Source organism: Ammospiza caudacuta, chromosome 3, assembly GCF_027887145.1.
Source record: "Ammospiza caudacuta isolate bAmmCau1 chromosome 3, bAmmCau1.pri, whole genome shotgun sequence".
NCBI classification, from domain to species: Eukaryota; Metazoa; Chordata; class Aves; order Passeriformes; family Passerellidae; genus Ammospiza; species Ammospiza caudacuta.
Genome location: NC_080595.1, coordinates 39,102,425 through 39,128,471, shown reverse-complemented (window position 1 = coordinate 39,128,471; position 26,047 = coordinate 39,102,425). Strand labels below are relative to the sequence as shown.

Sequence of the window (26,047 nt, the reverse complement as noted above, 5' to 3'; positions counted from 1 at the left end):
ACTAAACCTGTCAAGCTTTGGAATTGCTTATTGCCTTGGTGAATGACTCTGCACTTATGACCAATTCATGTATCGCTCCTGCAGGTAGTCCTCAGCTTGGTCATGGAGATTCACTGCAGATTTCATCAGGATGCTTAAATAAATGGTGTATTTTGATGCAGTGTCATAGCTGAATGTGTGTAGTATTTAGTACTTAGGTATGGGTTGGCTGATAGGTTCTTCTTTGGGAAGGAGTTTTTCTTACATGTTTTGCTTTTTCTTTGTTGTTTCCTATGTGTAGAGGATATGGCACACTATGGGGGTGCCTTTTCCTACTGTTTGCCTCCTTAAGATTTCTTGTTAGCCTTGTTTACACAATGAGAGCAAGCACTTCATTCTGCATCTCCATTGTTTCCCACCCAAACATTTCATTAAAGGGAAGTGGAGAATGAGGTTGGAATAATGAAAAAAGTGAGTTCCTAAAGTCACTACACTATTTGAGACCAATTTTCCCACAGAGGAGCTCATGGTGCTATGCCTTGACTGTGTGAATCCACCTTGTTGGCTGTGAGCATTTACACACTCTGTGCAATCTGAAGCACAGAGGTGCTCTGAGGCTCTAATGGTCACTTTAACTTGGTGCAAGTATGTGCTGCTGCCACAGGCAGAAATCCAGTTGTTGTTTGCTCCTCTGTTGCAAAGGCAGTATCAGAAACATTAGGGGATTTGCAGCTGCAGGACAAGTCAGATCTGTAAGGACTGATTTGTCTGAAATCCAACTATTCGTTATTAGGGCGCAGTGGTGGGTTGACCCCAGGAGGCAGTGAAACCCCCAGCTACCTACTCACTTTCCCCCAGTGGGAGAGGGAGACAATCAGAAAGGTGAAAGGGAGAAAAAACTTGTGGATTGAGATAAAGACAGTTTAATAGACAAAGCATAGCTGGATGTGCAGCCAAAGCAAAATAAGGAAGTTGGCTACTCCTTCCCATCAGCTGGCAGATGTTCCCAAGAAAGTGGGGCTTCATCATGTCCGGTGTGTACTTGGGAAGGTAAACACCATAGCCATGGGTATCCCCTCTCCCTTCTTCATCTCCCAGCTTTTATTGCTGAGTGACATGACATATGGCATGGACTATCCCTCTGGCCACCTGCCTTTGTTGTGTCTCTTCTCAGCTTCACACCTACCATTCCTCTGCTTCCTGAAGGCCAGAGTGGGAAAAAGAAAACAACTTTGGTGCTGAGCAAGCACTACTCAGCAGTAGGTAAAACATTAACCCTGTGTTAGTTCCAATCTGGCTGCCCTGAAGAAAGTTAACTCCATCCCAGCCAGATTCAGTTCTGAGCGGCATCAGATTCCCATTCTGACTCATGGAGTTGCTGTATGAGAAGCAGGACATGCACAGTTGTGGAATAGAGGAACAGAGAGGGAAGGGCTCAGCAATTGAGCACAGAAAGGCAGGACTGGGGCTTGTGTTTGTTGGTAATTTTTTGTTTTGTTTTGGTGGGTTTTTTTTGACTGCCTATAAATTAATCTCTCACAACACCAGATGTTTTTTGCTCTTAATAAGCAGTTTACATCACAGGGTACTAAAGGTGAGTGTAATGTCACATCTGGTTTCATGTAACCAAAATTAGCTAATCTTTCCTCTGTGTAGTGTCACACTACTGAGATGTGTGCTGTTGTTAGGGCTTCACGACCTTGCTTGTAACAATGCTGACCTCATCCATTCTTATGCTCTTAAAAATGAAATTATTTTGATTTAAGAAAGCAGTTAAAAGTACTGTTGGAACTAATAAAGTGAATGTATTTGTGACTAGAGAGGAAAATTTAAAAGTATTTATACTAAAGAATTATGATAATCACTGGTTTGATATAAGAAAAACACATTAATGCTTCAGTACTTCTCATAGTTATCCTACAGTGCTTTGTAGATACTAAACCCAAAGTTTAATCTGATAAGGTTATTAAAGTATATATGTGAGAAAAATGTAGCAATGTTTCAGACAAGTTTTCTTCATTGCAGGTTCACAGTTGTTCTCATAGTAAAAGGTGAGGAATATGGTAGAGGCACTGGTAAAAGTATAAAAGCAGCAAAAGAAGTAGCAGCAAAAAAAGCATGGGAAAGGATTGAGGAAGAGGTGAGTAAACAGTAGGATTGTTTTGGGGGTTATTAAGAAGCGTACATCACATGTAATGTAGTAAATGTTGCATATCTGAAAGTAGATTTTTGAAAACGTTGTTTAATTTAAAACAGTTTCTAATTATTCAAGTTGTCTTTGTTTCTGTCTTATTCAATTTTCAACTTTTTATCACTAAATTGTTTTCCTTATTTTTTTCCAATAGGGTTGGTATCTAATACTATGTTTCATCCTCTGTTGTTATAGGAGATAAAGAAATGTATTTGCCTTTGTTAAGCTGCCTTGGTGTATCCAAAGTGGGCAATTGTCCTTTTATGTCTTGACAACTGTTCTATGATTCAATATCTGCAAAACATTTGCAGGGCATTACTCAGCGTGTCTGTTGCCACTCTGCTAATGAAATTGCTTACTTTCACTTGTTCTAATTAATCTTTTTTTCCTTTTCATTATATTCTTTACAGTATAGCTAGTTATATACTCTCTCCTTCCTTGATTAAGTCTAGGTTTGAATTTTGCTCCTTAGTTTTCTGCCAAGTGTTTTGCCCTTCTTTATTTGCCATGCTCTATTTTTTTCCAACTCTGAATGCTTCTTAGCACCTTTTGAGTGAAATCTTTTCTTCCCTATTTCTATATGGCTTTTGTTGTGTCCTGTCATTACTTTAACACAATTGCTGCATGTCTGCTGATACGTTACTGATGTTGACTAATCATGAGGCAGCTGAAAAGTCCTGCTTTCCCCTCTTGTACATGCATAGGAGCATTTGCAGCCCTTGCTAAATGGGAGCATCAGCAGCATCCTGCTGCCATCCCTTCTTCACAGCTTGTTCCCTGTATTTTCCTAAAAGGGGTGGGATGAGGCATGGTGAGAGGTTGTTAAAGGCAGAAGTGTAGTACTTGGAAAGCCACTTTTACGTTTATTCAAAATGTAATAATTGTGCTTGGGATGTCCGTCTTTGCCACAAAGGACTCTTAATGGAAACTTGGGATTTCTTAAGAGTGTTTTGAAATGTGGACAAACCTTGCAGCTATATTAGTTCTTGTGCACTCTTTATCTTAATGTATTTTTAAACTTAAGTTTTCAAGTTACCTGTTTTGTTTGTTTTATAGGAGAAGAGTTCATCAAATATGGCAGCTGCAGATTTAACAACAGCTCAAACAACCTCAACAACCTCATCACCTGCGCCAGACAAGAATTATGTCTGCCTGTTAAATAGTATTTCACAAAGGACGGGTGACACAGTTGGTTATACTACCGAAAATCGTACTGGAGATCCCCATGCTCCCACGTAAGCTATAATTCACCTTCCTGCTTCCTTCTAATACTTTTTGTGTTTACTAATGCTACCATTAATAATCCTTGGTCATGTTAGCTGAATCTTTAGGAGTCATACCATCTGCCTGAGAGCATTATCCAAAAGCTTCTTGAGCTCTGCCAGGCTGGTGCTGTGACCACTTTCCTGGGGAGCTGTTCCGGTGCCCAGGCATCCTCTGGGTGAAGAATCTTTTCCTGATATCTGGCCTAAACTTATCCTAATTCAGCTTCATGCTCTCTCTTTGAGTCCTGTCACTGTCACCACAGAGCAGAGATCAGTGCCTGTCCCTCCTGTTCCCCTCACAAGGAAGCTGTAACTGCAGTGAGGTCTCCCCTCAAACTCCTCCAGGCTGAACAGACCAAGTGCCCTCAGCTGCTTCTCATCATAGGCCCTTCACCATCTTTGTTGCTGTCCTTTGAACAATCCCCAATAGCTTAATGTCATTTTTATATTATGGCACCCAAAACTACACACAGGACTTGAGATGAGGCCACCCCAGTGCAGAGCAGAGCAGGACAATCCCCTCCCTTGCCCTGCTGGTGATGCTGTCCCTGATGCCCCCCAGGACAGGGCTGGCCCTCCTGGCTGCCAGGGCACTGCTGACTCAGGTTCAACTGGCCAGTGACCAGGATCCACAGGTGCCCTTCTGCAGTGCTGCTCTCCACTGAGTTATCTTTAAGGCACAACAAATTAGTTACCTACCATTATTAACTAGATTAAATGTATATTGAAAATGCTGCCCTGAAGATGTATACTTCAGATTTCCATTCTATAATGTCGCTTGATTGTAGTGTTTAAAGATCATTACATTGAGACTTGTTATATGGGATATAAGACTCGATTCCCTGTTGTATTTTACAGGTATTCTGTTAGCTGTACAATTAGAGGTCAGTTGTATGGAAAGGGTACTGGACCTTCCATAGCTGCTGCAAAAAAAGCTGCTGCAAAGGAAGCATATGAGAAGGTAAATAAGGAAAGCTATATTATGTGCTATATTTAGCCTTATCACAGAAGTTTAAATCTTTGAACCAATTTCTTTATTGTATTTAAAAGCATATTTCATGGATTCCATCGAAGAAGGAAACAATCCATATTTTAGTATGTTGGTTGGGCTACTGTTAGTAGAATTTATGTTGTGCTTCTGCATTCTGGATTAAAAAAACTAAACTGCTAACAATTGATATCTCTCTGTGTTCAGAATAGGTCTGATATGTTGTCATTCAAGGATGCAGACGTTTTAAAAATTTTAAAATTCCAACTCGTCTTCTGTGAGAAGTGTTGTTGGGCTGGCAGACTATGAACATACTTCTTTTACTGTCTTCTGTTGGATCAGAAATCTATTGTGTAATGTGAGAGGCAAAAGCAGGAGTCAGAATCAACAGGACCTGCCTTCTGTAGTGTTCCAAGGCACAGTCCTGTGAAACAATTGCTGACACCATCCTCTGGAGAGCAGAGCTGTTGTCTTCATGTTGGCAGCTGTTATTTCCACATGTGCAAAAAACTATCAGAATTCTAATAATGATCCAAACCCTCTTCTGAAATGTACAGAACATAAGAACTAACTAAATGGAGGGTAGTTTAAAGAGAAGAATGGCAGTATAGGGGAGGAAAGAAGCCTTTTTCACTTTTAAGTACTTTTACAATTATTTGGCTGTTACTGTGAATTTTCAATGCTTTTAGAGTTGTTTTTAAATCAACCATGTAATTAAGTAACATCCTATTATAGATCTAGGAGCCTCTCTTAATATCTTCCTTGGTTGTAAACCCATGGATCTTTTTATTTTCATTGAAGTCTGAAATTTATTACCTCAAACAGAACTTGTATACCATATAGTCTAAATTTAGATTGAATTGTTTTGGTTTGGTTTTAATTTTTAATAATTCTCAGTGATGTCTGCGTAACAAACAAAATGTAATCTGGCAAAATGTAGTAAAGGTCCAGTACCCCTGTATTTAAAAAGGGGTTTGTTTGTTCTCATTTAAACATAAACCCTATGTTTTTGTGTCCACAATACTGTGATGGAATAGCAGGAAACATAAAAAAAAAAAAATTTGTTTACTTTTTGTGAGATGATGCTCTATATCCATTGTAGTTGTTGCTTTTAATGTTACTTTAATGATCTTATAGGTAGTGGGAGGAAGGGGAAGAACCTCTATTAAGTATTTGGGATAAGTTTTTTTTAATTCAACCCTAATTTAGTTATGAGTTTTGCAGTGTTTTCATGCTGAGGACATTGACTGTCCATCTGTACTGACTCAAGATTTTCAGTTCTCCTGATTACATATATCTCATTTTCCCCACAGCAGTTGCACATGCAAACAACAAAGATATTTGCTTTTCATAACTCTCGCTCTTATCCTGGTTTTGAATAGAATCCAGACTCTACTTTTGTAAATGTGTCTGTATAGTACACTCACTGTGGCAGGGCCCTGTGTTTTTCCTTTCTCTGAGTGGAAATTGGGCAAGTGCATTTCTTCTGCAGGGTTTTGAATGTTTAGTGCAGTTACCAACTTGCTCTTAGGACCCTGTAATCTTCCCTCTGCCCTCTCTGGAAGGCATCTTTTGCTCTAAAGATTTGTTTATGTGATTTTGTTAAACATGGCTTTTTTTTTTTTTCCCAGTGGGAACTTGAAAGAGCTAATAACAGCAATTCCTCTCAAGTGTCAGCTGAGTCTGACTCAGAGTAAGTTGGGTTCACTGCTAATGCTATAATATATTTAGTAATCTTAGAGGGTAATGTGCTCTAATTCTAAATAAAATATATCATTTTATTGCTTTATTGCAGTATAAAGCAATCTAATTTTAACTTCTGTTCCTTAAACTTCAGAGCGAAGTTTGTTCTACTTGTGCAGTTTTATGTGAGTCTGTATGGGATAGCTTATAGTAAGTTTAGAGCTTTCTGATTTGTTCACATTTTAGTAGTTCTTTCAGAAGTTTTTTTTTTTTTGTAATATAAATGGATTGCCCTACCTCATTCAATAGCACTATTTCATGCCATTTTAACACTCATTTTCCTATTGAGACACTCTTGTGAATTCAGTGTAATTCAATTTCAGTACTCTCCTGTGCTCCATATTCTGCTTTCTTCTCTCCCATTTTTCTTTTTTTCCTCCCTTTTTTCATCCTACATGAATCTTCATTTCCACCAAAGGGAAAAATTTGCTTAGCAAAAGAAACTGAACATACATTAAGTCTGAGATGTGATTTAAAAACCAGCAGTTTACCTGTAGTGCCACTACCACTTTTACATTTTTCTATCTTCTAGATATCATAGACTCATTTTATAATAGAAATAAAGGAGAATATTACAAAGTGTTGTTATTTTAATAGCTTTCAAGCAGGACGTTTTGTAGTTTAAATCAGTTACGATTGTTAATGCCTTTTCAGGTTTTGCTTTAAAAACTGGGATTTTTGGTACTTCTTTTCTTGTGATAATAATTTTATTTATTATTGTGTTATTTTCACCTAAAAATAGTCCATTATTTTTCAGTAACAACACCATTTGCTTTGCTGACTCATCTGCAAAGTTGGAAGAAAAAATGAAGGACATGGCAATATGTGAAAAGCCTTCACCTTCTCAGGTACAGTATGAAAATGGTCTTCCTCGTATTTACATTTTAGACCCTGAATAGGGCATGCTTCTTGTCAGAGTGTAACATCAGTTTGTTCTTTTATCCACTAATCATTAGAAAATACATGCATTTTTCCTAAGAACGTTCAGTAGGGGTAACCATAGTAATTTCCTTCTCTATTGTGGATCAAATTTAGGTAGTGTTTAACAAATGCCAGTAGTCCCAAGAAGAGGGTCAAACTGAGCTCATTTTTTGCAATGATAATATTATGCATAGCATATGTGAAAAACACTGAGCTAAGATTCATTCTTATGACATTGTTTACATAGGGTATGATCATGTTTATAGGCAATTCCTAGATACATTATCAGACATGTTTTAAACAGGCTGCAGTGAAAATATTCAGGATACCTCAGTTAGGCTTTTTTTTCTGTTTTCCATGTAGAGAAATGCACAAAGGTCTGTCTTGGAGACCAAAAGGTATGTTTACTTTTAGATTGCTATCTCCTCTAAACAATATATACCTTAAATAACTTTATTTTTTCTATCTCTAGTAAAGAAATGCTACTATTGGGGGCTATATTTCTTTTCTAATCATGTGTTAGAAAAATGGCTCATTATAAATTTTGCTTTTATCCTTGTTAAAGAAAATTGGCAGCTAATTTTGCTAATGTAAGAAACAAGGAAGAGGAAAAAAATATGTCAGATTCCAGTGAAGGCTTGCCAGATGTGGACACAAATACTGGAAAAGAGAATGGGAGTCCACACACTGTCAATAAAACGTAAGAAGGATTTTTTTAAAATTAATATTTGTAAGACAATAACGGTATGTATGACTCTAGATTTGCTTCTTTATTTGTGGCAGAAGGAGGGAAAATACTGCTGTGAAAAGAATTTTCAAAGAATATTGATATTAGATTTTTTTCCTGGAAATTTCAAATCTAGCATAGAAATTGACAAGCAATGGTATTTAAAGCTCACAACCAAATGTCATTCATGTGAAAGTGTGAGGGTGGTTACCTGACAGGCCTGGAAGGGTCAGTTTCCCTTCTTGTTTTAATCCCCAAGGCTGTGATTTAGACCTGTAGATTGGTCAAATGATGACTGTAGAATGATATGAGTAGATGTATTAAATCTGTCAAGATTATTTTTATATTCTTAATTGAAAATTAAGTATAATTAAGTGTGGTTTTCCTTTTTTATTTGTTTTTAAAGATTTCTTCAACTTTTTGAAAAAATACAGCATATTGGTGCAGGTGGTTTTGGGAATGTTTTCAAGGCAACATCGAAGTGTGATAAGACAACCTATGCAATCAAACGAGTTGAATTCACAGAGTATGTACTGAATGTTTACTTCTGTCTTCTAGGACAACTTTAATCAAGACTTTAATACTTTATTTTCTCTCTTCAACAATACTAGGAGCATTTAGGTGATTTTTATTATTAATTATCTGTCATTTCTAGTGAACTGTTTTCTTTATTTCCAAGTGAAGCCGAAAGTGGTCCTGAATCTTTGTTAATTTTTGCATGTAATGGGTTAATTTTTCCTGGAGCTGTAAAAATGTAGGTATGTTAAGTTCTCTTTTCCCTGAACACAGTAGTGCTCTGGTTGCTAATATTGCAAAATGTGTTTGGAGAAAACCTGATGATTATTAAAACATTGAAAGCAGTCCTGTTACTTTTGACAGGCTACATGGAAAATTTCCATATCAGTAATGTAAAATAACTATAATTATGGAAAATAGAAAAAAATCCAAGTAATAAATTTTGTAGTGCGAAAATGCTTTATACCTGACCCATGTAGTCATTACTCTCGTGCTGTGTTGCTTATCTTTTATAAATCTCAACAGAGAAAGATGATCTTAATTTTTTTTAAAAAAGTAATTTTCTGTTACCTAGTGGAGTACTTTATCAGTGATTGAAAGCATTAATTTCTTTTAGGTTATCTATTGAAAAGGTTTTAAATTGTTGGAGATACTTGTCCCTTGAATTGTGTAATATGTACATTTCCTTTTGGATTCTTGTCTTGTTTGGAAATACATGTTATTTTCATTGGCATTGCTATCCTGAGAACTATACTGAGAATCTTCTACTGATTCTTCAAGTCATGACTGCTGCTTTGCTGGCAGGTTTGCAGCTACCTGCTTTTTCAGCTTTTTTTGAGTGGGGATTTAATTCCTAATGGGATTAAACCAGTTTTTGCACTTCGAATAACTGAGCAGATGGAAGACAACCCATCAGATTTGTAACTTTAGTTTTGGCCTGTGAACGTATATGAAGGAGAATAATATGCTTTGTTTCTGAATTAATCTAAAACTATCTGTATCCTGCTACTTGATAGCCTATCTTTTATTTAACTTTGTGTTACATTGTAATAGGGAAATGCCTTTTTTAAAAATTCTTTCCCCCTCCTGATAGGAAAGTGGAGCGTGAAGCACGAGGACTGGCAAGACTTTCACATGAGAACATAGTGCGCTATCATTGCAGCTGGAGAGGGTACGACCGTATCGAGGGCTCAGGCTCAAGGTAACTACAAAGTAATAGTTTGCATTCACAAACTTTTTTCACAGCTGTAGTGAACTTCATGCTATTCATAATTGGTTATCAATTATTTTAAAATATAAATGCACACACGTGCAATCACACTGCTAGAGAAAGGGCACAGTATTTCCAGCAGCAGGTTGTGTGTCATTAAGTATATTTACATCTTCTTTTCCTTGATTAGTAAGGTACATTATATAATTTTATATTTCACTCCTCTCTTGATATATGGAACATAATGAATTTACAGAGGAGAGTAAGAATGCAGAACTCAAAATGTGGGGCAAGAACTAACAACAGAAAAAATTGTCTGTCACTTGGCTACCAAATTCCTGATCAGAAGTTTCCTTTTTATAATAAGTACTGGTCAGCCAGTAGCTATCATAGATTTAATTATTTCCCTACGTTAGTATTTTAACCATGATGCTTGAAACAGTGATTTTGATTGTTTAGGAAAGGAATACAAAATGAAATGCTCTTTAATTTAGAGGTAGCCTTTTGACACTGAGACTTCTGGTAAACCAGTGGTGAGAGTTTTACTTCTAAGTTAAACTATTAACTTTTCCAAGATTTTGTGGTAAGCTTTTTTTACTAGCTGTGAATTCATACTCTTCACATAGGCTGCCATACTTACTTAGAGCCATAAAATATTAATGGATTCAAAATTATGGTTGGTGTGATACCTCTCCATTATTGTGCTCATCAAGTGAGCAGTAAAATGGCAGAAAAAAAAGTATGTCAAAACAGAACCATTAATACCTTGGAGCCTCAATATCATGTATATATTTTATATTAAACAGTTATTGAGTAAAAGAACAAAAAGTCCCCAAAGCCAAGAACCCAGACTGGAATTTGTGCCCTGACCTCAAGCCTGCAGAGTCCTGAGCTATTTAATGCTTGTTCTTTCAGTGCTTCGAGCAGCTTTATCCAAGGGCACTCATCACACAGCATACATAGGGAAAAACCAGTGCATGCTTCTCTTTGTATTTTCCTTCCTCTCACCATCTCCAGCCTCAGCCTATCTTATGGGCTTCTCTGGGATGTGTGAGGCTGCCAGATGAATATATTTCATTGAATATTATATTGAATATATTTCATCTAGATTTCTAGTCCTCAGAAGGGTTCCTGTGACTAGCAGAGCAATGTCACTGCATTACCTTCTTGACAGGACAGAGTTGGAAAGAACATGACCATTCTGGGCAGGATAGGAAGGCTGATCTCTTCAGCAGAAACATGTCAGGGTCTTCCACCAGGTCCTACAAGGCCAGATGGAGCCAAGGACAATGGTATTTCTTCCTAGATAGGACGTACTTTTAGGTATGAGGGAAATGGAACTTGGGCATTCAGAAAACCACCAGTGTGAAACTAGAAAGCAACCAAAACTTCAGAAATATTCCAGGAATATGTAGCAACTGAGCAGGGATTCTTTGAGTTGCAGTCCTTTTTATTTAATGCAAATTGCTGTAGGATATTTCCTAAAATTAAGGGACTTGCAGACTGTGTTTTAAGTAACTCCAAAAAATAATTCTTAGCAAAAAGGGCTCTTGAAGATGACTTGGGGGGAATTGTATCTTGTCAATTTCAATATGGTATGTCATTTTCTTTTGAAGATGGAATTCAGACCCAGAAATTCTCTGTCTTTTCATCCAAATGGAATTCTGTGAACAAGGGACATTGCAAGACTGGGTTATAAAAAATAGCGAAGACCGAAAGTATCATGAAATGGCACAAGACAAATTTTTACAAATAGCGAAAGGAGTGCAGTGTATTCATTCTGAAGAGTTAATTCATCGAGACCTCAAGGTGTGTAGCATAGGTAAATAAAGAAAAAAAACCCCAAAAAGTTAAAGGTAGTATACTTACTGAAATTGCAGAGAATGTTAAATTGTTTATAGTCTTGGCTTACTCTGTTATGTACCCTAGTATGCTTTGGTTATTGCTAGTGACTGATTCTCTTTCAGCAGTTGGCTGAACCTCATCCCAAAATCAGATGAACTTGGAAGATCTCAGAATACAATCGTTCAAAGAATCAGTAGTCATTAGCTAACAGGCATTTTCATTGTGTTACTGGGTCACAAGTCTGCCTATTGGAAAAAGCAAAGTTGAGTCTAAAAAGCGGCTCTTGCCATTTTGTAAAGGGAGTTTATCTATCCTAATACATGCTGTGTTGGAAAACAACATCCTCTAGTTACTTTTCTATGCATACAAATGTTTGAATGCTACAGTTTTGGATAGACTTTCAGTCTCTAGATATGCACAGTCTTAAGATGATTTTATTTCAGTATAAAGATTCTAAGGGACAAAGCCTTAATGGCTTCAGGATGGAAGCTATAATGTTGCTTACAGAGTTTTAAATCACTCATTTAGTGAAAAAAATCATTAGTGTGGTGGCATTCCTAGGGTTAAGTTAACTTGCCTGCCTGACCACTCAGGAGCCACTCTGGCAGTCAAATTCCCACCACCAGAGACCTTCACAGCTGGAACTGAAGTCCCTTTACAGCAGGCAGCTCCAGTGTACCCACAAGTGCCTCACTTGATCCCCTACACACCCTGGCCATATTTGATGCTCAACATGGGGTTCAAACCCTTAACCCTGAGATTAGGAGTCTCATGCCCTACAAGCTGAGGTAGGGATGAGGCTGTGGTCAATCAGGAGTTGTATTCTCCCATTTAATACTCCTACTGAATCCACATGCTGCTTGCTCACTTCCCCTTCCCCTGTGACAGGCTGAAGAGGAGAACTGGAGGCACAAAAGGTAAAGAGCACCGGTTGAAATAAGAATAATTTACTAGAAACAGCAATGAGATAAGAAAACAAACACAGACAAAAACAGTAACAACATTACAATCAGAAGTCTAAAAACTAGGGTGATTCACATGCAAAAGTTCACTGTGGAGCCTGCCTGATCATGCTATGCTCCCATGACCCGAAAGCGAATCCTTCCCCCGTTCCCAGAAATTGACATGAGGTGGTATAGAATAACCTCCTTCTCTTAGCCATGTATTCCCCACTGATTACTGTCCAAATTAGCCCTCTCCTGAACAGAACCAAGTTATACTGCTAACTCTTCTACCTCTATTTGAATTGAGGAGCTTTCTTCTCCTCTTTGATCTGCTGTCAGCTTAGGTGCTTGACCATCAGAGATCTCCATAGCCCAGGATAGGTTCAAGCTGAGATTAAAGTAATTTGTACCTGGTAGGAACAAAGTCACTAAATAGTGTAGCTAGCTATAGGTACTATATTAAATATGGGTGGTCATGGTCAGACTTGAACAGAACAACTACACAGGGCATTCTTTACATGAAGATCTCTTCCTGTTGACTACTAAGTATCTCCTGGCCTTATGGTCCACTGGAGTTTCTTTGAGTAGAAGACAGCATGAGGCTATTTGGTTTTGTTTTAAAAACATTCAGAAGTGTAGTTTCTTTATCTCCTTTGGGAAACTTCATTGAAACACATATAGTTCTCTTTTTAGTTGTTTGACTTCATGTTCTGGTTTTGGCTAGGATACAGTTAATTCCAGTAGGTGGTACTGTGCTGTGTTTTGGGTTCAGTATTATAGTAATGCTGATAACCCACTGATGTTTTGGTTGCTACTAGGTAGTGTTTATTTTAAGTCAAAATACTATTTTTTTACATGGAAGAGGGGCTGATCTGGGCTCAGGAAGGGGATCTGGCATCAGTCAGTGGGTGGTGAGCAATTGTACTGTGCATAACTTGTTTTTCCTTGTTTTGGTTTTTAAAAGCCTTTTATTATCATTATTATTTACATTATTATTAAATTTTTCTTTTGCTTCTATTACTAAACTGTTTTTAACACAGCTTACAAGTTTACTTTTGGTTCTCCCTCCCATTACACTGTCAAATTTAAAAATTGGAAGTTTAATGTGAACATGATACTCTGAGATACATGTAGTAAGCCTTAACTCTGCATTTCATTTAGTACACATGATCCTTCTGTGCCTAGGAGAAACTCTGACTAGAGTGGAATTCCATGTAAGACTAAATGCTTTGCCTAAGTGTATCAAGTTCTGTGTAGGATTGAAGAGTGAAAAGCCCTTTGGGACATAGACTGTTATATGCACAGTGTATTTGAAGAGCAGTTAAAACATGACAGGGCTATGACTGAGCTAGTGGAAAAAAAGATGCAGTTACTGCAGAAGGTACTACTTAAAATTTAGTTTGTGTTTTTAAAACTTGATTTAAGTTTTTCCTTTTTCTGCACCATCAGTTTGTTAATGCTACTTTCTGAACAATCATCAGATTTTAAGGGAAACACTTCTGTGGCTGATTATGCTTGGTGTGGTGATAAACCTTGATCATTTGGTAATTTTTTTTCTTTTTATTTATATATATGAAAATAGCCTCAGAATATATTCATATCACATGATAATAAAATAAAAATAGGCGACTTTGGTCTTGTGACTTCTGTGGCATTTGAGACTCTGACTGAGAACAGAGGAACAAGATCGTATATGGCACCAGAACAGGTAATTGTCCTGCTGTATTAGTGTCTCTGTAATTAGATGTGCATTATGAACTCAGCATTGGATGTTCTCAATCCTAATCTCAATAATAAATCAAGTTGCCTAAAGTTCCCTGGTATGACTGTATGAGAGAATAACTGTACTCTGGATAAAGCTTTATTACAAGTGTGGTAAAGATTTTTGCTCTGTGTGAACATAGTCTCACACTGCATGCTGTAAGGAATGCTCGTGTAAAACCAGGCTGCCAGACATATATTTAAATTTGAATTTAGGGCCCCTGTTAATTGCATCATTTGAGCTTCTCTGTTTGTTTCATTATTTGTCACAGGCAATATTGGCATGCTTTATCTGTATAGGTATGTAGAAGTCTTAATTTCAGGGTGTTCAGTGTGACATAATAGTCACTATTTAACAGGTCTGAGGCAGAAAGGGTTAACAACTTAGAAGGGTATTGAGTCGGGCCAGTCCTGTAGCCTTGGGGTAGAAATTTCTGCTGACTTCAAATTTTGCTTTTAGGAAGTGCTGTTCTCCAGTTGGATTTGATACTTGTATTGTTCTGTTCTAATCCTTCTAGATTGGGACCAAATATGGAAAGGAAGTAGATATTTATGCTTTGGGATTAATTTGGTTTGAAATTCTTTCGGCAATCACTGCTCATGAAAAAAGTGAGGTATGTAATCTTTAAATTTAAAAATGCCCACTGTTGTTGTTTTGCCTTGCTTCTGGTATCACTTATTGATAGCTAGATATCACTTATTGATATCTGGTATTGATAACTGGTATCACTTATTGATAGTTCTAGAAGGAATCTCTTAAACTTGAATAATATCTCTATTTACATCTTTTTCCTTAATTCATTTCCATAAAGCCTGTAAATCCTCATACCTCAGTTGAAATGTCATAACTGAGGGAAATACTACAGTTTAGTCCACTTCTGTCCTACTATATATACACCAAAGCCCAAGCATGCTAAAGGATCATGTCATGCAAAAAAGGATGTCAAGTTTCTTATAAATTTTTTCTTGGATCAGAAACTTAAAGGGAATGTTTTTCTAATTTTAGAAAACAAAAATTATGGATGGGTGAGTTTTGTCTCTGCCATGTTCTTGTCTTCACTGCACAGTGGAGCAAGAAGAGTTTCTAGCAAATCAAAAGCCTTGCAGTTTTCCAAGATGAAAACAAAAGTGATTTGGAACATGTTACTTTAAGTGAAACAGATATTATTTCAAAAAGAAAGCCCATGTTACTTAAGCTTTTTTTAAAAAAGGTATCCTGTATGTGTGTTGAGCTTTTTATGTGCAAACCTGCATATTGGTAGGACAGTGTAGCTGCTGGGTATCTTGTCCAAAGTAATTGTGGTTGGATTCAGCTTTTGAACAGCCAGATCCTTTCGCCAGTATGAGAAGATCATACCAGTGTGTCTGTTCAACTTGGCTCTCTCCAGCCACCTTGCAGTACTTCCTCAGATCTTCTGTTCCTGCTCACAGTTGACTGCAAATGCATGTGCAGTTCCATGGTGTTTACAGTTGGAAAAGCACTATTTCCTTAAATTATAAAAATCTTGTGCTCTGCAGGCAGGTGGGAAAGTTATGTGGATGGAAAGTCCTAGGATGGTCTTCAGCTGCTCCATTAGGTCAGAAAGAATTTCACTTAATGGAACATGACAAACTCTAGTGTTGCCAAGCCCTGTTGTAAGAACATAATGTAAAAGCAAAGTTGATTATTCTGTGCTGAGTTACTGGTTCAGTTATTGATCCCCAGCAGGTAAGGTCACAGGCCTGAAGCTACTGCTAAAAGAGAAGGGAAAAAACTCCAAGTTCATGGGAGCTGTTGTTTTACTGGATAGCAGTTGTAAAGGGCTTGCTATGCCAGGCTTATGGGGATAGCTGATGATTCAGGATACACAGCTAAGTCCAAGAACATGACTGTCATCTTCAGGCAGACATTACACTAGTAAACAGCAAATGAATTAAGCAGACTGCCCTCTTTACCCAGAAAGCCACTTGCAGAATCACAGAATGGGTGAAGGTGGAAGGGGCCACTGGAGGTCATCTAATGCAGCCTACCTCTTCAAGCAGGGCTCCCTAGAGCACATTACTTGGGCTTGTGTCCAGTGTATCTCCAGTCAGGGAGACTCCACAAGTTCTCTGGACAGTCTGTTCCAGTGCTCAGTCACCCACACAGTAAAGTTCTTCCTCATGTTCAGGTGGAGCTTCCTGTGCATCAGTTCCTGCCCATTGCCTCCTGTGCTATTGCTTGGCACCACGGAGCAGAGCCTGGCTCCATCCTGCTGGCACCTCCCTTCAGATGCCTCTTCTCCAGGCTGAACAGGCCCAGCTCCCTCAGCCTTTCCTCATTAGAGAGATGCTCCAGAGCCTCAATCATCTTTGTTACCCTCACTGGAGCCACTCCGGGGGCTCCATGTCTCTCCTGTCCTGAGGAGCCAGGACTGGACTCAGCACTGCAGCTGTGCCTCACCAGGGCTGGACAGAGGGGCAGGATCAGCTCCCTTGACCTGCTGGCAGTGCCCTTCCTAATGCACCCCAGGATTCCATTGGCCTTCTTGGCCACAAGGGCTCACTGCTGGCTCATGGATGGCTTGTTGTCCACCAGGACCCCCAGGTCCTTTTCCACAGAGCTGCTTTCCAGCAGGTCAGCCACCAGCTGGTGTTATTGCCCAGGGTTATTTCTCCCCAGGCGCAGGACTCTGTATTTCCTGTTGTGGAATTTCACAAGGTTCCTCCCTGTCCATCTCTCCAGCCTGCTGAAGTCCTTCCCAAGGCCTGCACAGCCCTCTGGGGCATTGGCCACTCCTCCCAGTTTTGTGTCATCAGTGAACCTGCTGAGGAGGCATCTGGCCCTTCATCCAGGTCATTGATGAACAAGTTAAACAGTACTAGGCTCAGTATTGAAGCTAGGAGGACGCCACTGGTGACAGGCCTCCTACTCGACCCTGTCCTGCTGAGTGTGACCCTCTGGGACCTGCTGTTCAGCCAGTTCTCAGTCCACCTCACCATCCATTTGTCCAGCCTGCTCTTCCTGAGCTTGCCTATCAGGATGTTGTGAGAGACACTGTCACAGAGAAAATAAATTAACTAAAAGCCAGTTCTAAAGCACATAATGGCAAATCTTTTGTTAGTTGCTTTGAAGTCCATGTAGCATTTTATGCAATGACATAGAAATAAATGTGTGGTACTGGATATGATAAAAAGGAGGAAACACACCTGCTTGGCTTGGAAACAGAAATTCAGTTGTCTTGCTTTTTTCTTTTCTTTCAATGTCATTAGACAATATAAATCCATTACTTTTAAATTAAGGAAAGAAAGATAATGGTTCTGAAATAGAGGAAGATTGAAACAATTGTTGTGTGTGAAGCTTTTAAGCTTAGAAATGGAAAATAATTGATGAAAAGGCCATAAAACCAAACCAAAGCACAACTAAATGAAAAAAGCCCCAACTTTCAAACTGTTTACAGTTACCTTCTGAAGCCTTACATTTCCTATACATTTGTGTTTTCCTAAGTACTTCAGTAAACTATATGGGTTATAAGGTGGAGATACAAAACAAAACAAATGAAAGCATACCAAAACTATTCTCTTTTATGTATTTCAGGTATGGTCTTCTATTAGAGCAGGTGAACTTCCAGAGTACTTCAAAAATCAATTTCCAGCAGAGGTATGGGATTTTAATATATTTTTGGTACTGTATTAATAAAAAAAAAAAAACCACCAAAAACCAAACTATTGACATTTAATTTTTTTTTTTTCAGGCATCCATAATCAAAAAGATGCTTTCAACAGACCCTTCTGGAAGAATCACTATATCTCATCTACTTGACCTTCTTAATTCTGTTGATAAAGAGAAGGCACTTAGAAATTATTCTTATTGAATGTCCCTTCACACTGTGTCAAATCCAGAGTTTGATGAATTTATTACAATTGGTGAAATGACAACAGATGTCAGAAGCAACAGCAAGACTTGGGGTGTGTCTTTTCCTTGGCCACTTCACCATTTATATCTGCCAGCTGCAACCAGGACAGGGCAAGTCTGCAAGAAATCACACAGTTTTTACCTGGAAACATAGGTTGTGGATGAGCTGGACTGTTTTGCACAATAAGTACCTGCTCCTTTTCCCCTTCGAGATCATGTTGATGTGCTAAAGTGCTAACTGGGTTGTGCTAAATCCCTGCATGTGCTGCACCCATTAGCCCTTAAGGTTATCTATTGCTTTCCATGGAAGAACTGCTGTCTGGTGGTATGTGACTCAAACCTTTCTGATTTGTTCAGTGATACTGTTAATAATTATTGGAATGCTCCATTACTACCAAGACTAGTTTTGGCAGAAAAGGAAATAGGTGCACATTATTCTTCACTGAATTTCAGTACTGTAAGTTTTCTTATCTCTCCACAGCTGCTGATGACCTAGCACCTTCAGTGCTCTAGAATTTAAACTTGTAAAATGAGGATTTCTGTAAATGTTAAACATTCAGCTTCTAGGAAATCTAATTTAGAACAAAGCTCAATTTTTGAAAACTTTAGGTTTTTATGGTGTCTTTTTTGGAAAGGAACATTCAAGGTGCTATTAATATAGGACAATTCTCTTCATTATAGGAAAATTGCCTCAGTAGTAACCATTTGAAATCCTAGGCTGAAAGAGCACTTTAAACATTCCATGCTTATAGGTTTTAGTCCCTTATTGTAATACTGAGGCATGCCTAATCCTGAATAACTGTACTTAGTATCTCTGGTGTGCTCACTGCCAGCCCCACAAAAGGGAACAGCAGGTTCTCTGCTACTCTTCACCTGTGAAAAGAGAGGCACATTTGTGAAAAGACAGGTGTTTGTCTTTGAACTCTATCTTGTCAAACTGTTCATTGATGTGGGGTCAATGTAACTCTGCAAGGGCAAATGAGCAGAGATTTCTAAGCAAAAAAAATAGGTAATATGTGAAGTACTGTATGCTTTTTCTGATATGTTAAATGGGTTAAAAGTGGGTGACTGCTCTAAAAGAAACAGTACAGTGTTTATATTCTGAGGGAAATTACTGGTGTTCTGGTGTAAGTATTTGTTGCTAAATAAGAATGTGATTGTGTAATTTTTAAGGCCTTACACTGCTTTCTTTTTTTCTCTTTATCATGAATGACATATATAGAATCATAGAATGGTTTGGGTTGGAAGGGACCTTAAAGATCATCCTGTTTCAACCCCCCCTACCCTGGGCAGGGACACTTCCCAGTAGATGACATTACTCAAGGCCTTGTTTGAACACTGCCAGCAACGGGGTATCCACAGCTTCTCTAGGAAACCTGTTCAGTGCTTCATAATCTTCATAGTAAAGAATTTCTTCCCAATATCTTATCTCAACCTTTCACTTTGAAGCAATTCCTCCTTGTCCTGTCACTACATGCCCTTGGAAAAAGTCCCTTCCAGCTCTTTTGGCAGCCCCCTTTAGGTACTGAAAGGCTGCTGTAAGGTCTCTGCAGAGCCTTCTCTTTTCTAGGCTGAACAATTCCAACTCAAGCAACTTCATTTGCCAGTTCCCTCAGGACCAGTGGATGCATGTCAGCAGGTCCCATGGACTTGGGCATCTCTAGGTTCTTCAGATTTTCTTGAATCTAATCTTCTCCTTGACATCCCTGGCCAGATTGAATTCCATCAGGGCTTTATGCTTTCCTAACCTTATCCTTGACTGGCATACATAAAGTATTTCACTATGCTAAACTAATTAGTATTTCTTTGCAGTGGTCAAGATCTGTGAGAAATTATATACCCTTACAGACAGAATACTACTATTGCTGCTTTCTCTTCTCTTTAATCTATTGGTTATATAAAAATAAACATAAAAAATATGTTTAATCTATATAAATAAATTTGATCTATATAAATATATAATTGTTTTATCTATATAAAATTAACACATAGTTGGATTTGATGATCTTAAAGGTCTGTTCCAACTTAAACAATTCTACGAAACTATTCATAATATGAAAATGGACAATCTCTTGGCTGAATTTCCTTTACAGTTTTTGGACAGAGCAAAGTAGTATCATTACTTTCTTGCTGTTAAGTAATACTGTATCAGTTTGTAACAGTAGTTTGCATCAGGAGTTTTTGATATATTTTCCCTGCATAGTATTTGTATATTTCATCATTAACTTTTTATAAATGGCTAGTTATAGTACTGACTGCTGTTACCTAAAAATAAAAGATCTATTAAAATGTATTTTATGTAAAAAAAATGAAACCCCACCATCATGATCTAATTCTGTTTAATTATGGAAAATATTCATCTTTATATACAACAGAATATTGGTTCAAGTAATATCACTGTCATGTTTCACAAGTTTTTTTTTTTCCACCAAGTTTAAGATAGTAAGCAAAACCAGTCTGGTATTTAGGCATCTCTGTAAAGATGAAAAAACCTGGTTTAACACATTATGCAATAAAGTGATTGGCCAATAATTATGCCTTTACTTAAACTTGAATTTTATTACCAGTTGGGCAGTGCATAAACAACGATGTGAGAGACTGAACCTACCTCTCAATTATGTTAGTTCAATTACAAATACCAACTTTTAATTCCTATTAAATTGTGCATCAAACAGAAAACATGAATTTAGCTTGTCAACTTAAACTCTTCTTCTGCATACTTTGGTATGAATTCTTGAGTATGGCATAGCTCCAAGCCTTTTAAAAGATACTATGAATTATACGTACTTATATAGGGCTTCTTCCTTTAGACTGGCTTTAGTCATGATCTGCAGCACTGTCTCCAGGACAGTTTGAAGATAAATCTTCAGAGTCTACAGGATAAGCAGGAAAAAAGTGAGTAATTGCAGCTCAGGGAAGGAAAAAATGGTTGCTAGAAGTATTTCTAGAATCCGTGTAGAACAGATTAAATAGAATTCAAGGTTTACAAGTTAGTAACTCTCAATTTTTTTTTAAAACAAATTTAAAAACAAAGACAAATTCTACACTTTGGTGTTGTGAAAGTAGATGGTGTTCTAATTGTTTTAGAAACACCTGCCAACTTCTGCAACTTTTTATGGTATTGGTTTTAACATCTGAACTATGTTTTCTCAAAACTAATTAAATTTTAATATAAATCAAATAAATTTCAGTATGGTTTGCTGTGTTTTGTTGTGTGTGGTTTTTTTTTTGTGTGCTTTTGGTTTTTCTGCATATAAACCTAAAACTTGGCTAACAATCACAATAACAATATGTACAAAGCTTTGTGCAAAAACCAGCAGCCTGGAAGGTAAATTTGCTATGTAGATTTGGAAGCTGCAGTAAGAGAAAAACCAAGACTATATTCTACTGCTGGAGTCTAGCTGCATAAGCAAAGTAAAGCACCTACAAAAGCTTAGTTCACTCTCACCTTCATAGGTTGTTCCACACCAAATGCAATAGAAGTGCTCCTCTCTCAAATAGGCCGTCAGGATGTGCAGCTTTTCTGATACCTAGAGATATGTACAGCTATGTGATGACCTGGGCCTCACATGACATAAACCACTTTGAGCTACTGGCTTGCTAAAACAAAGTGTTTAACCTAATGCTGTGCACATTACAATACTGGAGCTCAGTAGGACATGAAGTTTCCCACATTTGTAGAAGAGTGCACAGGAATTCATGATCTCTGGAAAGTTAATCCTTCTTTCCAGCTAAAAACCTGCACTGACCAGAGAGCTAAAAATATTACTTAGCTCCCTGATTTCATGTATATGGTATCTTCTGGGGATTTTTTCACATCTAATCTCTGCCAATTGAACACATAGGCTACCAACAGCTGTGTAACCTAGTTCTTAAAAAATATGTATTTCCAATGTCCATCTTGAGATATTCTGTGAAGCATTTTCAGAAATTAGTGACTCTAAACTTCCAGTCAAAATTAAAACTCAAAAGCAAGTATCTGTGATCTTGTGTATCTTGGCTAAGGCAAAAAAAAAGTTAAAATTTAATTTCTCGGCTAATTTTTTCAAAGATCAGCCACAAAACACATGAGCAATATATCACTGGTTTAATATTTTATAATTTAGCATGTAACTGCTATGAAAGTCAGTGCTCTGGGATTGCAAAGAGACCCTTTTCTACAGTGGGAAACGTGTATGTATAGACACACACTGTTTCAAGGAATATTAAATTTAATTTTGAATTGAGCAATTAATTCAGTTGAAGACCTTAAACTTACACTTAAGTCTGAGCTTGTGCAGTCATCTTCCTTGTCTTCCTCATCCTTTTTGTCTTCCTCTTCAGGTTCTATCCAAAACCAAGTCTCCTTGGGAACATCAATATCCTTAAATAACAAGGGATTTAAATGGAAATTATCTGTCTTTTTAAGTTTTCTTGTAAATGCTGGATAAAAGTAATTTCTAGGAAGTGAGCTGTTAGACTTTAAAACTTGCATGTATAGTATAACCAAGAATTACTAAGGCTGTAGGTAAGTACAGCAGTCTACAAGACTTTTTTCAACTTTTTCACTTTTTTTTTTAACAATGTCAATGCTAACAACTAGTTCTATTTCACCTATGTTTGGTATGTGCAAGGCTACACAGCAATGTAATCTCACACCAAGCCTGTGAGCAGATACCCTTGTTTATCAGTTGAAGATATGCCCCAAGTTTTGTTACCAAGAGATCACACAGTGCTTCATAATTCACCTCAGGAAAAGTTAAAGGAAGCAAAGTAAACAAGGATGATCTAAGCTTCATTTAGCTGACTTCATTTGAAGCAAACTAAGTAATATTGAATAATCTCAGCAAAAATTATGAGGTGGTATTAACCTCTACCTGGTTAATAGAGGGGGGCAAAAGAACCCTTTAAGTTTTCCAGTGGCAAAAATTCATAGTGGTTCACTACTATTACCCATGGTATTCCTTGCATGTGGAAGGTACTTTGTTTTGTGTAGCTTTTTTTGTTTGCTTTTAATGCTACTTTGGTGAAATTGCTGACTCCCTCAGTGATGATCCCCATTCTTGGAGGTACTAAAGATCTGCCTGGTCCTGGACAACCTGCTTTAAGTGACTCTGCTTGAGGAAAAAGGCTGAACACAATGACTTCCAAAGCCCATTCCAAATGTCAATCACTGCATGATGATGTTGCTCCCTCACTTGAAGCAAACAGCACCATTATATAGGAAGGCCTGATACTGGCTACTGGAAGATATGCAAACAGCTCAGAAGTAACTACAAAAATCCAGAAGCACAACCACAGGTCCTCATGTAAGTTACCATGAGGTTGTTGTGCATCTTCAACTATCTTAATGGTACAGACATAGACTTTGAAATATTTTAAGAGGACTGAAGTGTTGCCAAACACCAAGACTTAAGCTAGTTACCCCACAATTTTAGAGAACTTGCAAGAACTGAACCACTACATTGCAGCCTGTATCTCTAACCTCTTAATTCTTCCTTCCAAGCCTCCAGAAAATCCCCCAGGACTCACTTTTTGCATATCTAGTTGCTGGCAGGCCCTCTGGCTTTTTCGCAGGTCCCCTTCCATCTTACGTTCTTCTTGTTTGGTTTTGAATCTTATTCTGTTAAGAACAAGCAGAAGTAAATAAGCAGGCAGACACACAGTGACAGATGCATTACAAAACCCCAAAATCTAAGATTCTATTCCTACTAATTTTCTCAGACCTGAACAACATTGAATTTAAGTCATTCTGACATTAATTCTGTGGGAGCACACTTGTATTTCTTGGGAATTACACCTTCAAGACACCTTTTTTGACCACACTACACTGTTTCTTCATTAGATTTTCCTAAGACATTAAAAACTGGTTCACTAAACATCTGCAAAAGATAGAGCCTTTCCTCAGCTTCTCCGTATATTACAAGAAGATCAGGAGAAAACCAAAACATTACAATCTTTAAAAATGTACCCTGACTTTTAAAACCATTATACCAACAGTGTTCAGGAATATCTGTGGATTTTATATTTCAAAATATGTTTCTCCAATTAAAAAAGCTGCACATGACTTGAGAAAAGTTAGTATCTATGTTGTTTGCTTTATTAACAATTACAAAACTAAAAGGTGCAGCACATGCTTTTAGCATTACAGTGTTCATCTGCTTTTGCTTTAGAACTGAGAAACAATTCCTCTGTATTGTAACTCTCCCCCTTCATTCAAACATTCAAAAATACTAGCACATTAAAAGAATAATCAAACACCAGCAAAAGAATTGCTATTTAGATATTCCGTGGAATATCAGTCATATGATTTTACCTGAACTGATCTGCAGCTTGTTCATTTGCTTGTTTTTTCATATGGAGTTTTTGTCTATAGTTTTCCAGTTTTTCTTCAGCTTTTCTCTTTTTTAATTCCTCATGACCAAGCCCACTTCTGCCTATGTAAGTTTAAAAGATGAATGTAAGCAATTGAGAAGCTCTGATAAGTAACTAAATAAATCAGAAAGCACCACAAACCTGTTTTTATGTTCAGAGGAATAGGTTCAACAATGCCTTCTCCTGTGAGAGAAAAAAAAAGTCAATTTAAAAACCAGAGATTTTTCAAATAATGATTTGTGCAGTATATTCAAGTAGGTATTTGCCATTATTGTGATTTTTTTGCTTGGAAGTTGAAAACTTCCCAATCAATACACATTTAGTGCATTACAAATGACACAGCTGTACTGGAAAGTCCCTCTCTTTTTTGGCTTGTCTGCTGGAATCCTATGTACTTTTTTGTGACAGGACCAAACTGAAAGAAAAGGTGTTGACAGGTGCAAGATGCCTGTGATGAAGACTGCTTTGTTACTGCCTTCTGGAGCCTTTTCATTCTGCAATCTCACAACAATGATGAAGAATAAAAAGAGTCTGTCTGGGCCAGTTCATTGTGGTTGTCTGCCAGAGATGCTGAACTGGCACAGCAGTTATTAATTCCTTGTTTTACTGATTTTACTTCATCCATTAAGGCTTCATAAGGGCAGGCCAGTGTGCATTGTTTCTTTTTCAAAATCCACCTATAAATTTCAAGAGGGTCTGATGGTTTTTTTGAACACTATTAGCTTTGCAAAACCATCAAAACATCCTTAATGCAATTCCTGTAGGTATGAAGGTACACAAGTGCACTTACTGAGCTGCAAGTGCCGCTCGTCCCTTGCATCCCTCAACAGTCTGTAGTATTTTTACTTCAGTTTTAGGGATTTGCTCTCATATTTTGTTCTGTCACGGCACCTTCACAGTTCTGTAAAGCTATGGCTCTCCAAGAGGCACTTACTGACGTGTCAACAAATGAAGTGACAGCTGCAGTCTGTAAAATATTAAGGTATAACTGAATACAGACATACACTTCCAGAGAGCGACAAACTTACCACTTTTGCCAAGGGCCTGGCCGCTCTTGTAGCCCATCTTCTGGAGCAAAGCAAAGCCTTTGTTCTCGTTGCCCAATGCACTTTTCAATACCAAGTCACGTCTCTCTTTTTCTTCTTCTTTTATGCTTTTTTGTCTGTTCTTCTCATTGGCTTCTTTTTGCTTTTCTTCTTTCTGAATAGCTTCCTTCACCCGCCTCGCCATGGGCAAGCCTGGCCTGACATCCTGTCTGCGGGTTAGTAATTCCAGCAAATATTAATGTGTTTTTTCCTTTTTTAACAGGTTTACAATCACTTAAGAGGGGTGAAAAAAAAGACCTGCCTACTTACTTAAGAAATAAATCAGACATATAGTCTTCCTCTTCATCTCCCTCCATGCTTAGCACGCCTCTATGCCGACGCCTCGCCTATGGACACCGTCAGTGCGCGTTACCGAGCATTTTATTTCTCTGTGCGTCCCCTGCGAGGTGGGGGACGGGGGAGTCGAGGGACGAAAACACCCGAACCCGTCGGGCCGGGCTGTCCCCAGCCCCGGGGCACCCACGCCCGCCCCCAAGCCCACAGCGCGTCTGCCTGGGCTCCGCTACGACCACGACGGGCGGCCGCGACGCCGCTCCACGCCCGGGAGCCCCCGCGAGCTGCAGCCGAGCGCCAGGAGCAGGGACAGCGGCGGGAGCAGCCCGGGAACCGCGCACCCACCGGGC

General features: G+C 38.2%; 2 protein-coding genes across 5 annotated transcripts in view; one reads left to right on the top strand and one right to left on the bottom strand.

Annotated features, from left to right (window-relative positions):
* Positions 1-21,165, top strand: part of EIF2AK2 (eukaryotic translation initiation factor 2 alpha kinase 2) — a 23,240-nt gene extending 2,075 nt beyond the window's left edge. The window contains exons 3-16 of the mRNA XM_058800777.1: positions 2,005-2,119; positions 3,227-3,405; positions 4,294-4,396; positions 6,055-6,116; positions 6,924-7,014; positions 7,451-7,485; positions 7,653-7,787; positions 8,221-8,340; positions 9,424-9,531; positions 11,157-11,349; positions 13,912-14,037; positions 14,609-14,704; positions 17,647-17,709; positions 17,804-21,165. Coding sequence (XP_058656760.1) covers positions 2,005-2,119; positions 3,227-3,405; positions 4,294-4,396; positions 6,055-6,116; positions 6,924-7,014; positions 7,451-7,485; positions 7,653-7,787; positions 8,221-8,340; positions 9,424-9,531; positions 11,157-11,349; positions 13,912-14,037; positions 14,609-14,704; positions 17,647-17,709; positions 17,804-17,923 — 1,546 coding nt within the window. The 3' untranslated portion in view covers positions 17,924-21,165. The remainder of the gene's footprint in view (positions 1-2,004; positions 2,120-3,226; positions 3,406-4,293; positions 4,397-6,054; positions 6,117-6,923; positions 7,015-7,450; positions 7,486-7,652; positions 7,788-8,220; positions 8,341-9,423; positions 9,532-11,156; positions 11,350-13,911; positions 14,038-14,608; positions 14,705-17,646; positions 17,710-17,803) is intronic.
* On the bottom strand, positions 11,048-26,047 carry GPATCH11 (G-patch domain containing 11). 4 transcript variants are annotated; one of them, XM_058800780.1, is made up of 9 exons: positions 25,674-26,047; positions 25,347-25,573; positions 24,460-24,501; positions 24,260-24,380; positions 23,476-23,566; positions 22,223-22,327; positions 21,413-21,494; positions 20,752-20,837; positions 11,048-11,204 (listed from the first exon to the last, which is right to left on the bottom strand). In XM_058800780.1, the coding sequence occupies exons 1-8, from the start codon at positions 25,718-25,720 to the stop codon at positions 20,782-20,784; spliced, it is 771 nt and encodes a 256-aa protein (XP_058656763.1). In that variant the 5' UTR covers positions 25,721-26,047; the 3' UTR covers positions 11,048-11,204; positions 20,752-20,781. The 4 variants fall into 4 exon arrangements, with proteins under 4 accessions (XP_058656763.1, XP_058656765.1, XP_058656761.1 ...); XM_058800782.1 differs by lacking the exon at positions 11,048-11,204 and adding an exon at positions 17,799-18,081 and having other exon boundaries at positions 22,223-22,309; XM_058800778.1 differs by lacking the exon at positions 11,048-11,204 and adding an exon at positions 17,807-18,081 and having other exon boundaries at positions 25,674-26,046.